Here is a 16,775-nt window from a genome sequence, read left to right as displayed (position 1 = left end):
TGTCTGTTCTCCCATAGATGTGTAGGATATTTATTCCGCTAACTCATCCACTTTCATAGAGGATGAGCATGTAAATATCCTGTCTCATAACAGGAGATTAAATTTTTAGAGAAAGAATTTAAAAATAAAACACCATCAATTAATGTGGTTGTAATTGCAACATTTTCACCGGGGAGACTGATACAAACGAAAAGAAAGCAGAAGTGTTGAACAGAAGGAAGCAGATAAATAAAAAAGTGGTTTGCTAGGATCTGAAAATCCAATGACAACAGATGCTCAAATGAAGCTTTTTCATGGTTACAAATGTATTACTTACTGGTAAAGAAAAATCTCAGACTATGAAGAAAAAACAAGAGAAAAAATTATTTTCCTATTCAGGAAATTGATACTTTATGCCGTGGAAAATTGAAATGATAAAAAAATACTCCATTTGAAAGCTATCATTGGTAACACAAGCTGAAGAAGAATATGATCCTTTGCCAATTGAACAACACAGATTTGTAAAGATTTCTATCCCTTATACACCAAAATGAACTGTTAAATACCATCTTAAGAATCACAGTGATATAAATCTGCTTCCATCCACTTACATCAGGCATCCTAAATCAATCTACTCCAGCTGTGATCCAGACTACATATTTTATGAAACCTTAAATGCAGATATTTAACAGATTTGCTACTATGTTAAAACACACCCAAGCATTCTACAGTTAGATCTGTCACCACTGTGTACTGCCCAAGTTATGTTCAATGTACCAATCACTTCAGGTAAATATGGGGAAACTCTGCTCTCAGGGCAGCTACTGGAAACAATGGTGTTATTTCAGATATAAACAATTAAACATTAGAAAAACTTTAAAAAAATAAATGCTCTCAGGACTTTAATTTGGTTTTGATCACTCATGACTACAGAGCAAGACAATGGAAGTTTTCAAGCACATTACTTAAAAATCCATCTAATCTTTATCTAACGATAGTAGTTTTTCAAAATATGAATCCTTCAAATATACAGCAATACATCAATGGAAGATCACATCCTCTAAAACATGAGAGGGGCTTTTATTTCAACTTCTGGGGTTTGTTCTAACTCATTTTGAGTTAGAATGACAGATTGTTCCAGTGAAAAGACAGAAGCTGCAGCCAAAGGGCCATCTGCTGAGCTTCCCTCCAGTGAATCCCACAGCAAAAGGCGATGTGATGGAGCAACCCAGGCAAGTGGGATACACACCATTAAGTAAGAGACAGAATGAAGGATGGAAAACTTCTGAGAGTAAGTGTAGACGAACACGATCACTGCATCACTGCATTTTTTTTAAATAAAAGAATCAGAAAGATGAAGGTACTTGCTATGAAGCCAGAAAACTACTACTGTATGCACTGCAAACAGGGCTTGGCTCAAGGTTTTCTCCGATTTAAAAAAAACCCTGCAGTAATAAGAGTAGATTTAAATGGTCTCTTTTGTATCTGCCTCGTCTAAGAAATCCTTTACTCATTTAATAAAATTTTCTCCACTTCCACAGCAGAATATTGTTTAGACCAGTTAGCACCCATTGGGGTTTCATTGTGTCAGCTCACTTCAACTTGAATTTGTTAACTGGTTGTTTCTAACAAAGTTACTGTAATTCTCTTCAGAGTCTCATACTCCATTCTGTATTCCTTCAAGTAACTTTTAATACTTTTGAATTAGGATTAAGAAAAGTCTATGTATACACTGCCTATAAGGACATAAAATTCAGTGTATCATTTCATAACCCAGCTGTCAACAGAGACAGCATTTTTATAATACATGTATTGTATGCGTGCCAGTACGAGATGAATAGTCCTGTAACTATAATCAATACCGTTCATTCAAACAACTGGCAGTAGCATTTCAGACAACTGGCAATTTCATCAGTTTCACTGGGCTGCCCAGAAATAAACAGCTTGAGAGGAATGAATGATCTCTGTGGTTATCTATAAATAATACTAATCTCAGTCATTTGTTTTAGGGGGTTCATCATTGGGAGCTGCAGAAGTCTCATATCAGTGCAAAAGGCATGGCAGGCTTCAAGAAACTAAAGAAACGATGAAAAATTATACTGTTGGGTTTTTCATCCACCCAGTTACTGTATTTACATATAGGCTCTGCAGACAGCACCAGGATCCCTCCAGTGTTACAGCAGTTCCAGCTCTGCAAGAAATTCACACAATCTCAAGGATTTGTAACCATCTCAAAACTCAAACTGGATTCAGAGAAAGCTCCAGTGATCTGAGCAGACCTACCCTGGGAATAACTAATGTCACTTCCGAGGAAACGTGAGCAAGTTTGGGATTTTTAACTACTTCAGTGTGAAACTTGCCCACTCTCAAAAGAGTTTTTGAGAGTGAAACAAACCTAACAGCTCAATGTGAATGAGACTAACACTGAGGCTGATGGGTGCGAGGTGAACCCAGGCAGACAGGGAACAGAAGGTGCCATTCACAGGCCTGTTCACTGTCTCTGGGAAGTGAAATAGCTCTTTTTTTTTTTTTTTTTTTAATTATGGTCTATCTGCTCCTATCTGTCAAAGCAAGGTAAGAATAGAGAACAGAAGAAAAGGAATAAAGACAGCTGACTAAAGGGAAAAAACACATCTCTGCAGAGTACAGATCCCAAAGAAAACTTTCAAAGCCCTGAAGTGAAAAAAGATCCAATTGCCATTGAAGTGACTCTCTCTCTCTCTCTCTCTCTCTCTCTCCCTCGCAGCCTTGCTGGGCTGTGGGTTAGCACAGCAACATCACTGCTGCCCAGCCTGCAAATCGGTGGGTCACTGGTGATGAGGCTCTGAACATAGCTCTTGCAGGGAAATCTCCTAACCGTCAGGAATTATTATTAGGTTTTCCACCCTATTTCACTGGTTAGGAATCACAAGACACCTGGTGTGTGCTCTGGGGAAAACAGAGGAATGATTAGTTCTCCTGAGGACCTAGAGGTTGGCGCTCATCTGCTTCCAGGCAGGATTTGTGCTGCCATGAGACATCATTGCAGAGAGCTCAATACACCCCCAGACTGCAGCAATTTCTTTCTTGCGGATACCATGAATGGCAGCCAAAGCCGTCACCTCAGCTCCTTCACACAGAGTGTAATGATCCAAAGGAACTCCATCAGATGAGCTCCGCAGAAATGCCCAAGCCCTCTGAATAGACTACTGAGCAGGAAGCAACTGCCTACATCCAGGGAGCCAAACCACTGCTGGACCAAGTTTAAAACATCACATTGTTCCATCTATAGCCATAGACTATCACTTTTCAGTCCTAAAGCCTGTTGCTCAGAAAATGTATATCCTGACAATTAAAATAATCTTCAAGTTGTATCATTATCCAATTTACAAGCTTATTCCTAGTGTAATATGAAGGACAAGCCTCACACCCAGTCACACCAAGAAAGCATTTCAATGGAATGTTTCTAGCATAATGGCCAACAGCCAAAAGATTAATGGCACCAACTTCTTCAGAAAGAGAACACTCGCTTTCCAGTGGGCAAAGAGAGGAAGCTCACAACCCAGTCAGTGCCTCTACACATCGGAAAGATAAGACAGGCTGCACTGTGGAATTTGCCTTTGCAAAGAGAAAGTTGCTGGCTGTTTTAAAATGAAAGCCTTGATTATATTGTTAAAAGTAAAATGGTCTGCAGGACATTCCTAGAGAAAAGTCAGCTTTTAAGAATGGGTGAATTTATCAAACTGCAGATCTTTATCACTTCGATCATCAATTTTAAAGTTATAACTTTTTATTCTATATTGGCAATAAATCTCTATACACTTGAACTGTAATCATCACAGCACAATGCGATACACTTCTCAGATTTGAAGTTGGACTCAGTCACAAAAGAACACCCCAAACTGGGTAGAAGGATGGCTAAACTGGTAAAATAAAGTCTCTCAGTTTCAGGTAAATGATTAAGTAGCAGCATACACTGCTATTAACCTAAAGTCCATAATGAGAGCTTAAATGAACAGTTCTAAGTGGACACAGGCCTTTGTAATGGAGCTGCACTCCTGCAGTTGGAACTAATTGACCCTTTTGCTGGCAGGCTCAGCAGAGAAGGCAGTCAGCAGCGGCTGAACCGCAGGCCTTTCTCTGTCATGCAGAACAAAGTCACAGTCCTGATTATCCAGGAGGTTTGATCTTAATGCGTTACACTTCTGTAGCATCTTTCATCCAGGAATGAGGCAGGCAGGATATCAGGGGAGAATCTTAAACTGCTGTTGCCCTTCCCACACCCATTTTGCGGAAGGAGGTCTCCTGTCTTTGGAGCTTTCCGTTACTTTTTGTAAGTGTCCTCCACACGCACTGAATTACACTGCTGAATTTCTGAGAAACTGAAATGATAGATTCGTATTTCACAGATAGCTTCACCCAGGCTTCTTGAAAACACAATTAATAATCGATTTTGATTAACTTATTTCCAAGAAGATTTTAATCCCCTTACAGAAAATGTTGCAATAGATTGAATTCAACTCAGTACACAAGAAATACACGGAGCTGATATGAGCATTTTTAGACAGCACATAGTAGAAAGGAGGAATCATATTAATCCTGCTTGCAATTTTGTCCAGAAAGATCCCATTTTTAAATTCATGTGAAGATCCTGATTAAAGCTGACAATTCCAGAGCAGCAGATTCTGGAATCAATTAACAAAACAATTCTTATTAACACAGGGAATCTCCAGACATTACCAAGGAAGCAGAGAATCTCTTTAGAAAAGCCCTCAAGGAAAATATACTTTAATATCAAATTGTATCCTCCAGTGTATGCAGAGATTGCCTCAAATCTCAGATGCATCTTATGTGAAACAGGGGCTAGCACTGCAGAACAACACAATAAGAATTTAAGACAGGAAGTGCAGATAATTTATCTGAATAAAGCTTCCAGGAGAATAACTGATTTATGTTGATAATGATCCAAGCTGGAACCTGACCAGGATGCAGAAGTTAGCAGCATCACTACCCAGAATATGTTCACTATTCATGAAAAATAAGAGTGTTTTTACAGATGAAAATAGGTTAAAATATTGAGCTTTATGCTTCAGCCAGAAGTTTTGGCTGTTTTGCCAGAGATCTGTTCTTGAATTACCTCTAGAGTGACTCAGAAAAAGGTGTCATGTTCTTCAACCAGAACCATCACTATTTATGCAAGCACATAAGAGACACAGTGAGTTAAATTTCACAGAAGTCTATGGTCTTTAATGTTACACAGCCTCTATTCATACAAGAATTGCAAAATCCATAAACTGAAGCAGAGCGAGAGAAAAGGAGCGAAAGGTTCACAGCTACAAAAATACATATATGGGGGGAAAGGAAGAAACAAAAAAGAAAATCTTGAAGTAGAGATGGTGTAAGTGATTCCTGCTAAAAGCAAGGTCAGCACTTTCCACTGGAGACTATTTGATTTACACTATTTTGTTTCAACGGAAAAACAAAATCTTTCCTTGGCAGATTCTGCTCTACAGAGTCTGTTACAGATACTTCTGAGATACCCAGCATCATTTATAAAGGGACACTTATTACTGCTGAACGTGAACATTTTGTTAAATTTCCCAAAGTTCTAAGAGGAATAAGAGGAAATATGTGCAACGCTACACAAGGGTGTATTCAGTTAGTCGTTGAAGTCAAGAGCCTGGACAACCTGGGTAAGTCCTGGAGGAGAGGTGTGCTACTGATTAAGATGCTCCGAGTCTCCCTCAAATAATCCATTGGCTGGAATCCCACATCCCCCACTTAACTTATCCAGAGGCTTAAAGCCAGAAATACTCCATGAAGGACAATTCTGGTTTTACAGTTTACTGGTTTCCCTCCTTCAAACTCCCCAAATTTACCCTGGTGTAAATCAGATTAGAGGAAGACTCCATGATGTACCTTGTCTGCCCCTGTTTATCTAATGGGATATAAAAAGGCTTTTTAAAATTTCTGTTAAGAGTAGCACAATGAAGCACTGAAACATTTAGGTTCCAGTGGTTATCACAGATATGCACAACTAAGTATCGCTGCTTGCAATTTCTTTTTGTGTTATATAGCACAAAACAACTGGCAGTAAAGCACATTGTGTGTGTTTTTGAAACAGGACATTATGGTTGTAGAAACCATCACTACATTTACTACACTCTGCATGTAGTAAAGCTATACTGGTTCAGGCTTTAAACAAGGCAACTTCTGCACCTGGAGTGCCAAACTGGAGTGGTAGAAAACTTCAGGAAGGTTAACTGGTCTCATCCATTTTGGGCTTATCTTGCTGCCTCTCTAGGTTGTAAAGTAAGTTACCTGTAGAGGGTGTGAAAAGACATGCTATACATACATTAACTGACAAGAATTGTATATCCAGAAAATCCATCACAAGCAGCTTGAACTATATACCCTGAAAAAAGCAGACAGTTTCTTCCAAAACACACTTTTTTTTCACATCTTCATTTATCTGTCATTATAAAAATTGGACAGAACAGGTGTTTTTACATTGAAAAAGGCAGATTCTTGTCTGCAGAAGCATCTTGCTAACTCAGATAGTCTTCACCAAATTGTTTCAGTCAAGAAAAATGTACGAAACACAGAAATCATCATTGCCAAAACAAAACACATGGCTTCAACTGAAACCAAGTCAAATTTTGGAAGTCTGAAACTATTTGAAAAGCTTTTAATTCTCTAATTTTTGGGTTGATCCCAATCTAATCTTTAAAACTGTTTTGGAACTACATCCAAACTGAAAGATTAGCAAGTCACACAGCTCCCATCACTTCCTATCGTATGTGTTTTTGAAGTCGTGCAGCATGATGTTCTGGGATATATAATCCATTTCTGAGATGCGCAGAACAGCAGTGGGATACTGGTTCTGTGGAAGAACTCAGTCTGAGCTGGCTGAAGCATTCAGTATAAATATATGAAAACTACCATTAGTCATGAGAATCGCTCTGCTGACATGACTGAAATAGGAAACAAATAGGATTAGCTGTCATAGGATGATCATGTATATTTTTTCTCTTATTATTTTATATTCATCAAGAAGTTAAGTGAATATGCACAAAACCCAGTGTTTTAAAAAGGAAATTCAAAGTAGGACAGCAGATACTATGCTGTCTGCTCGCTCATTCATCATTTCCTTCCGTCCAACTTCTTTTGACATACTCCACGATGGTGGTGAAGCCACTCTAGAGATGCTACCTGACCACTGCACAAACACTTTGGAGAAAGATGGTAGAGTACATTAAACTTTGCTTGACAATTTATAATCCCCCTACAGTTTCGATTCAATGCAGGGTTAAACCCCGGGTCAGTCCTTTGCAAATCAATGGACACTAATTAGCTCTCATCTAACTGCTGGAAAAAAAGAATGCACATGAACTTGAGTTTTCTGACCACCAGACTTCATTAGAATCCAAACTTAATGACACAAGCGGTAAAGCCTAAGATGACAAAACCCCTGTAATCAATAAAAAAATGTCTTACCATGTTCTTCTACAGAGAAGGCTATGAAAAGTTCAACACCTGAAAAATCAATTACCATTTCTCCTCCAGCCACCTCTCACCCTGCACCTCCCCCTCAGAAGAAATACCCAAACCACAACAGTGACAATCACCAAAAAGTTTTAAGGAATTTAGCATACACAGCAGGGTACAAAGACCAATCAAGATGTGTGCCATGATGCAGCAACCCTGTGATTCACAAAATCTGATCCATGTTCAGATGGAAGTGGGCTGCAGCCATGTATCTCAGACCCTGAAATCCATTCCTATCTCTGAAATGGAAATCAAAGAAATCACGGAAGGCACCAACCCCTGAAACGCACTGCCACACATCTCCTGGAAAAGCTGGCAGCTGTGAGATACCGATTACAGCACATTCTACAGACCTCACTGGGAGAAATCAACCAGCAACACCATTTCTAGTAAAGACAGTTCTCTCTCCCACCACTCAAATAAGCAGCCTGAGTGTGGGTCAGGTAGGCAAGAACTGGGCACATGTGCTGTAGAAGTATGAACCATACTTAAACCAAAGATCCAGGGTGTCTAGAAGACAAAGAACCTTCCAATATTAAGCTTGCTTGTTTCAGGTAAAGAGATGAAAATTTCTCCTTTGTCAAGGGATAGATTGGCTTGCTGTACAGCAGCGACACGTTCTCCTAGGTCCATCAGTGGGAATGCATGTCATCTTCTGGCAAGGACAGCAAATTAATAAGTGATAATTTCAATTTATTTTTCAGAAGCATGAAGAGTAGGCTGGGTTTTGGTGTGGGTTTTTTAGCTTGTGGGGTTGGTTTTCTTTTTTTCTTTAGGAAGGGAAGTGGAAGAAGTGCTCAACAAAATGAAAAAGGCACTGTTAGCCAAAGCTCTCCAAGTTTTTCACTGCAAATAGCCCTGCAATACCTGTCTGGTACAGGCAAATCGTACTACCCTTTTACAAGAGACAGCAAAACCGTGCTACCAAAAGTACAATTTGATATACTCCAAATCATGATAAGAGCCATCAGAAGACTCCATAATTTCCCAAGTTTAGTCCCTTTACCACACGGGCTGGGCCCAAATGCTTAATGTTTGCATATGGCAAAACTAGTGATAGGGAAATCAGCACCTTTACACACACCACTCCAGGAGAAAGAGGTGTGAAAATAACAAAGTATACATGGAATGAAGTAAGCATGCATGGACTGTATAGCATCAGAGGGTAGATAATACTTTTCTGTGATAGCTGCATATAATTTTAAATACAATTCTATTAAAAATAACTCAGACAGTGAAGTCACCATGCTGCCCTGCATTTATTTTTTAAAATTCTTGATCAGAATTTCAAACATCATATTTGAATAAACTCCAACAAGTACAAGCCCAACACAAGGGCAGGACCAAGTATCCAAAGGCAATTGTAGAACTTACAAGTGGTCTGAAAGTGAATGTGTTGTAAATTGTGTTTGAAAAAAAACGAAAAACTTCCAGCATATCTGAAATGTCCAAATACTCTAGCAAAATAATTACATACAAGTGACCAGATAGGTCACTCCATTTCAGCAGAAGAGTGCTCACCTGGGCTATTATCCAACTCTAGGAGAGCAATTCACCCTTTTTACAAGTGCCTGGGCAAGTCATCCGCAGTGCGGTGTCCCTGCGTTGATCCTCATGTGTAAGAGCTTCTCCTGTGCAGTGTATGTGAGGGCTAAACATTGCCCCTCGCTATTTTAGAAGCGGTTAAGATGATAAAATGGGTCCAGCGCCTCAGACACCATGAGGAGGTTACACAGGAACAACTGCTACATGGATTGACATAACTCCTTCCTATATTCACTCTTCCTCTTTCCACAGAAACCGTATCACCCGTTTCTCTCTTGCCCTGTGTATATATGTGGCAGTTTTACCCCTAATAGTTACATCTTGGTGAGATCAACTAAACAGGCACACACTGCATTTGAACGTTTCACATATAGCTATACGCTGATAAATGAACTCTACGTGTCTGGTGCTATATCTTCAAACTCTCCAACAGAGTCAGGCTAGAGTACATAGTGTGAAGCTGCCTGACAGTGTCCAGGCGGCAACGACTACAAACAGCAACGACTACAAACAGCCAAACATGAGTGTCTGCTTTGGATTCTTCACCAGATGTACATGAAAAACTCCAAGATCTTTTCAAGTTTGAGGTTTCTAGGGCATCTGATACTCTGAAGTTCAATAATAATATACAGCAGGTGATACAATGGAGGGAAGCATGCCTCTGCCAGGAAAGGTAACACATATACATTTAGAAGAAAAAGAATCCCCATGGATGAAATCTGGAAGTTGCTTCACTGCAGTGATCATCACACAGTTTCACAAAATCTCATTTGATCTAGATCAATCATTTTCATATTTCTATTTTTAGATCGCCACATTGTTCCAGTTGAGGTACAAGCCCCTGTACGCCTCACAATAGGTAGAGAGTTTTTTAGGCTGCCTTATGAGCTCCCTTGGAAAGGAGACCACGGCCTTCCAGTAATCTATACTTTACAGCAGCATAGGAAGTACTGATCTTAGGATGTAACTCAAATGCCAAATACGAATTCAACATAAGCATCTTTCTCAAAATAAACGAACACAAGTTTTCAATTATATGGTTTGGCTTAGTTTGAAACTGAACTATGAAACCAAACTGTTGCTACTTTAAAAATAACATATTCTAAAACATTTTAAGGATGCCTAACTAAATCAAAATTAGCATTCCAAAATCGGTAATGACAAAATATGTACTTTAAATGGAAAAATGTTATATCACTGGATTGTGACAACAAAGAACTATTGAAGATACATCAGCTCCCTCATTTCACACCTTCTTGCATAACAGTCCTACACTAGCAGTAGGACGGCCTCCCACCTCCCAGACACTGAACACAGTGAACCCAGAGGAAAGAAACCCACTGTTTCTGTGCCTCTTGGACAAGCTCCCAAATCAGCCTTCAACAAAACTGTGGTTTTTGTGTTGTTGTTAAAAGCTACTGTCACATGCTTATTTCCCATCATGGCATCTCCATTTCCTCCCAGAGATAAACTACAGCTGTTACACATTTTACTGGAATGTGCAGTTAATCAGTAGCATTCCAACCCATGCCAATAGTCTCATGGGTCCTCCAGGCCCAGTGCTATATAGGAAAAGTGAAGCATTTCATCTCTGCATCTGCTCACAATCTTTCCGAAACTGAACAAGTAAATGGCGCTCTTCATTGTGCTTTACTCTTTATTCATTTGGGGAATTCAGAGTTTCTCAAAGAAGTGTCCATTCATGTAAGATTTTTTTCCATCTGTACAGTGCAAGTTACATGCAATCCTAACATCTAAACAGCACGTAAATGCTATATATGCAGCACAGGAGGAGAGAAAGGACAGTCATTTTAAGATTAATTTAAGAAATAATATAACATACTTGAAAGCAGTACGGTTTCTTCTGCTAACACTGAGATCACATTAAGGTTAATGACAAATCATCTGCTTTGCCATGAAGTGGAAACAAACTTTAGCTGGAACACACCACCTTTTGACCTAGCCCAATATTGCAAAAGCTCTGACCCCTAAACTAAAGCCAGCTGATTTGCTTTATCACACAGTAGTAACATACAATACTTGAGCACGTTCCACAGCGTAAAAGGTATTTTCAAGGATTGATAACGGGTAGACTTGTATAGAAAGCCCATTTCCAGGTGTTTTACCACAGAATGCTGGGAGAAACAACAGTGCATTCCTTATCAGGAGAGCAAGGCACCTACCCTGTGGTCTCTACTCACACAAAACCACCAGTACATGGCCCAAACTTGGCAAGACTTTCAGACATGCTTATGCTTTTGGCAGAAGGGAGCTGACCACTTTCAGCATCAGTGTCCTTTGCCAGCTGGCCAAAGAGTACACAGATGCAAGGGAAGCAAATTATCTGCCCACTGGCAAAAAGAAATGCTGAGCAGCACCTAAGGAAAAAGTGCGTGTGTGTGCACGTGTGTGAGTGAGTATGCATGTGAGCACATATATATGCACCTGTGCTTTAGGAAAGGGAGCAATACAGTTACACTGGAAAAACTGTCTGCTGCTAGCTCTGTGGTACCATTTTCTGCAACGTTCTCACAACAACAAACAGACACTTTTTCCATTAAAATCTTTCAAGCTGAATTTTAAAGATTAAACCCAAGGACTGCAATGATGCTAAAGCAAAATTTTCTAAGGAAGTCTGAAATCAGACCCCTTCGGTAAAGTGTCCATATAAGCACTTACAGGATTTTAGCAACTTAAAGTAAGCATGTCATTGTATCTTCCCTCTTTTTTTTGTCTCTTAAAGAACGAGTGCCTGTAGAAAAAACACTACACATCAACATTTGGTAAAATATAAAAAGCCTTCTCAGTTCAGAAGATATTATTAGAAATCACTGAGAAAAATAAACGGGACAAGAATTTGCAGCCGATAGGCTAGGTTTAGCCGAGAGAGGGAATGTGCCTGTAGATTAATTAGATTCTGCAATCACAGCCCCTTTCACCCGTACACATCGTACCACTATCATTACATGATCAACAGATTTTAATGAAAACTAATGCTTTCTTTTGAGAAATTCCATGGGGACTATGTATAAGGTTGAGTTTACTTTTCTAAACATTTCTTGAAAATCATACATAACACAAGTGGCCATTTGTTGGCTGTAAAGGTGTACAACAGCAATTTTTTGCAATGACAGTGCAGAGAGGGAATATGAGATCTGTGTGCTAATGAGCTGACACTGCAGAGGCTAGAGCAGTGTTAGTATAGTGCACTACAAGTGCAGAGCAGAAAGACATACGCCAGTTACTTCTAGGGAATATGATCTACAGAACTGCACACATAATTCAACATTAATACTAACATCCTTCATCGGAGGTTATAAGAAAAGCATGAAGACGCTTCAGTGATTACTTTATACATTTGAGTTGATATATTCATATTACTCTGAAAAAGACAGCTCACTCCCTACATGAGCATTTTTGAAGAAAATCCATGTTCTACTTGATTTTATTCATTCACAGGTCAAGTTAACTTTCTTCCTTTATGTTTTTTCTGATGGCAAAAAGCTGTATATTTTAATGTAATAAATCCCCCCAGAGCCAACTGATAAACTTCAATTCACCTTTAAACACACTAGAATTTTCATCTGTGTTTGCATTTGCTCTCTGTTAAGATATCATACAGCTAAATAAATAGGTGGGCAGATAAATACAGAGTGGATGAATGCTGTATGTATGTGTGTAAATTAAATACAGAGAGGGACTCGGTGCTAGCAGTGAAGCAGGGAATACATGTACATAAATCGGATTATGCATCATTTAACTGAAAAAGGAATGAGAAGGAGGGGCTTAGGGCACGAATTTTCTTCTGCTTCCAAAGAAGTTTGTTCCCATGTTGGGATATTGCCAGATCAGCCCTACCAGAGGTGGGCTTTTTATCTCTGGCTCATGAGGATACTTCAGAAGAATTTTTTTTTTACTCCTGCCTCTAGAATGCACCAGATTGCACCAAGCAGGATGTGCAGCTGTACAGTAAGAACATAAGTCTTTCCTGAGCAGAGCCCCCCTCAATTCCTGCACACACAAACACTTACTACAGTCACCATCAAATAAATCAAAGAGGAATGAAAAGTATTATTTTATGGATGCTGACTAGTACAGGCATGAGGCTCAAGCTACACATGCTACTTTTTCCGATTTCCCTTCAGTTCCTTTGCCTATCCCACCACAAAGTCAGTCACAGCCTCCCTCTCCAGTGAAGGCAATCAGAGTCACTGCAGGTTTCTCTCCTATGGATCCCTGCCAATTGCAAATATTGATCAAACGGCTGTGTGACAGCACTAGGCACGATTTATGCTTATCTCCAAGAGAAGTAAAAATGTTGTGGAAAGAATTCCTTCGTGAATACGGCACCACCCTGAAATTATCTGCCACTCCACTGGGAAGTGAAGATGTGATTAAGGGTACTTAGGCCAGAATGTTTTACTCCTTAGCCAGGTAGCATGAGGAGCTATTAGCTCATCCTAATGCATGGATAGGTATGAGCATTCTGACTTTCAAAGATAACTGTTTCCAGATCCAAAATGTTTTTTGTTTTTTTTTTTTTTTAACTTTGAGTTACTGAGACCTGTATGACTGGTGACTTGGACTCACCATATTCTTTTCCTACCAACAATATTACCAGATGGTTGACACAGCTATGGACAAGGTCACCTTTTCATTTTCTTTCTTCTGTTTCTTTTTTCACATCTTCTATGTTTAAATAGGCTACTGTAGGTTGGTATTCTTTGGTCTGCAGTTTCTCCAGAGAGTTAAGTTTTCCCAATTTTATTACACTGGTAATAGTTGGAACATACAGCCCTATACTACAGAAAACCATCTCATCTTACTGAAATTGCCATAGCTTTCACTAAGCAATGACAAAAATCATTAGATGTCAGAAGATGAGAAGTACGTTAAGTAAGTAATACATTGACTGCCTCTGAATAAGTGTGTGGTTCACTTGTCTTGGTGGGATCTGTAAAGAAGTGTTGGTAGAACTTTTTGAAAAATTAATAATTAATCACCCAAGCAGTTTAATGTATTTAGTTTAAACCCATATAATTGATATTTAGGAAACTGTGTTTGAGACACAGCGTTTTGAAGGGATTACACTGATTAAGGATTAATAGCCTGATGTTTGTTGCAAGAGCTGTTAAGGCTGGGTAGGAATAGTAAAATAAGATGCGAAGTACAGACATGCTTTTATCCACCACTTTTTTCCAACTATTTTTATTGGATATTACATAATTCATCCCCCTGCAAAAGTTTTAAAGATCATAACTCAAAGCCCTTTTAAAAGAGTAACACTGCACTAGCAAGAAGCAGTCACATGGGGGATATGTTAGAATATCAACCCAAAAATTTGTCCAAATATTTCCTTATTGTATATTTTCCAACCATCAACTTTCTCAGAAAATACTTGAAATCCCAGGAGAATAAAATACTACTTGTCCAGCCTTTCGATTATACAGCGTGGGACAGGAATATAAGAACTATTCTATCCTCAACACAAAGAAAATTTGAAAAATAAGATATTCAGATTGTTTTAAAGCAAGAGATATTAGTTTTCTGTATTCAAAAACTTCATTATTTTTGTACTATGCTTGCTTTTTGAATATTTTATACTGTGAGTATATGAACAGGATTCCTGCTCATAACACAAAGTCAGTACCTTGCATTCAGAGGTCCTTTAGATTGTGTACAAACATATTTCTGTATACTGCAAAGTGCATGCAACTACCTCGCAAGAAGATTCCATTCATTTTCAGAGATTTACAACAAAAACTGTATAAACCTGAAGTTGTACACCTGAGTAAAAGATATTCAGGAATTACTATTGGTAAAGGAATATCTTTTTAAATGCACATCACGCACCAGTCTTTCGGAAAGAGATTTTGTATTTTAACACCACATTAACACTACTCAAAGTTCTATCTTGCTTCTTCAGTTAATAGAGGTTCAAATGATACATGTGCGCTGATTGTGCAGAGCTATTTCTCATAACGCTAAGCGTTCTGATTCCATTTTCTCTCCCCTCAGCTCTAACGGCATTACCAGTTTACAGTCTCCTCAGCTTTTAACATGACTTTCACTGTAGGAACACAACCCAGTATTTCAGGGCAGAGGGGGCAAATAAGCCCCTCTAGCTTTGTCCCCTCAAAGTCACATGTAAACAGGTGTTTCTGTTTTATTCCTACATGGTGTTATCTGCAAATGTTGTTGTTTCACATGGCTATGTTGTAGCCTCAACAGGAAAGGGATGTTGCTTCAGCGGCAATTCACTGATCACAGCTACACAGTGCTGCTATATAAATAACATGGTTGTTTTTCTGGAAAACAGAATTAAAGGGGTGAAAAAAACTGGTGAGAGAACTTTCCCTAAGGTATTATTCAAGCATATAATGCTGCAAATCTACTAAACCCTCATGTCAGTACACACATTTGTTGCACTACATTCTATGAACAAGAAATCTAAGCTACCAGGAAGAAACTGAATGTAAGGACAGATAACAAATATTTTTTTAAAAGGAACGTGTTTACTTACAAGCATTTGTCACTGAAAAGCTGTTGGAAGAATCCAAGTGATCTACATGATAGTTCAAATGGAAGGGCTTTTCTGTGGTATTTTGGTTTGTGTTGTATAACTGCACAGCAAATCGAAACGCACTGTGCTCCTGAACAGTGTTCCTCATGAAAAGTCCACCTAGGATGGAGGAAAAAAAAGAAAGGGAAAAGGTATTTCAGAATGAATTCTGAGGAGGAACAGTGGCAGCGAGTTACATTTGCGTACCGCACATCTCCGGAAAGAACGAACAAGAGCGGGCTGAGCCCGAGCGCCCAATTCTGACGGAGCGCCCACACGAACTACACACGCCGAGTCCGGGGTCCGGCTGCCGGAGCCAGACATCCCAGCCCGGTGCCCCTCAGCGCCGCGGACTCACCGGGGCTGCAGGTGCCCCCCGCGAGCGGGCCGCTGCCCCGATGTGAGGGTCTCCCTCGGGGAAGCGCGGCTGCCCCCGGCCCCCGCCCGCCCGCAGGACGCCCCTGCGGAGCTCCCCCCCCCTGGCCAGCGGGCGGCTCTGAGGGCGCCGGGGGCCGGCAGGGGAGAGCTCCAAGTTGCCCCCCCCCATGCCCACAGCCCCGGGTCTGGGGCAGGTGCTACAGCCCCGCCGTGCCGCCGCTCGGGGGACGGTTCCGCGGCGGCACGGACCGAGTCCTCCCGGCGCCCCTCGCAGCCGCCCGCCGGCGCAGCCCGGGCACCGTCCCCGCAGCCCGGGCACCGTCCCCGCCCTCTCGCTCACCCCAGCGGGCAGGAGCCGGAGCGGGGCTGGCCCCGAGAGCCGCCGGGGCTCGCCCCCCGCTCCCGCTCCGCACAACTTCCCCGCGGCTGGCGGGGGAAGGAGCGGGTCGCGCTGCCGCGGCGGGCGCTTACCTATACTGATGGTGTTGGGGAACCCTGCCAGAGCCTCCCCCAGCAGCCCCGCCAGCAGCAGCAGCAGGGTCCGGGGCGCGCTCTGCCCCATTTTCTTCAGCCCCTGCGGTTCAGCCCCTAAAACGAAACCGGCGGCACAGGCATGGGCGCAACTGGAGACTCAGAGTGGTGTCAATGGTGGTGGCGATGCTGGCGGAGGTAGTGGGGATGATGGTCCCTCTCCTTTCTTCCTTTTTTTTTTGCTTCTCCAAATCCCTCTCCCCTTGTCTTCACCCCAGCCTGGGAGGGCTCATTGGCTGCGAGCTCGCCTTTC

General features: G+C 40.9%; 1 protein-coding gene across 5 annotated transcripts in view; it reads right to left on the bottom strand.

The window, feature by feature from the left end:
* The window catches only part of GRIA3 (glutamate ionotropic receptor AMPA type subunit 3), a 157,149-nt gene extending 140,375 nt beyond the window's left edge, over positions 1-16,774 (bottom strand). For all 5 annotated transcript variants that reach the window (XR_012634384.1, XM_074915504.1, XM_074915505.1 and 2 more), the window contains exons 1-2: positions 16,463-16,774; positions 15,575-15,733 (exon numbers count right to left, since the gene is read on the bottom strand). Coding sequence is in view for 4 of the 5 variants with exons in the window: in XM_074915504.1 (XP_074771605.1) it covers positions 15,575-15,733; positions 16,463-16,553 (250 nt within the window). In the remaining variant the exon portion in view is untranslated. The remainder of the gene's footprint in view (positions 1-15,574; positions 15,734-16,462) is intronic.
* Between the last annotated feature and the right edge of the window lies 1 nt (position 16,775).

The sequence above is a fragment of the Athene noctua genome, chromosome 11 (genome assembly GCF_965140245.1).
Source record: "Athene noctua chromosome 11, bAthNoc1.hap1.1, whole genome shotgun sequence".
Classification (NCBI taxonomy): domain Eukaryota; kingdom Metazoa; phylum Chordata; class Aves; order Strigiformes; family Strigidae; genus Athene; species Athene noctua.
This window is presented reverse-complemented; position numbering and strand designations above follow the sequence as displayed.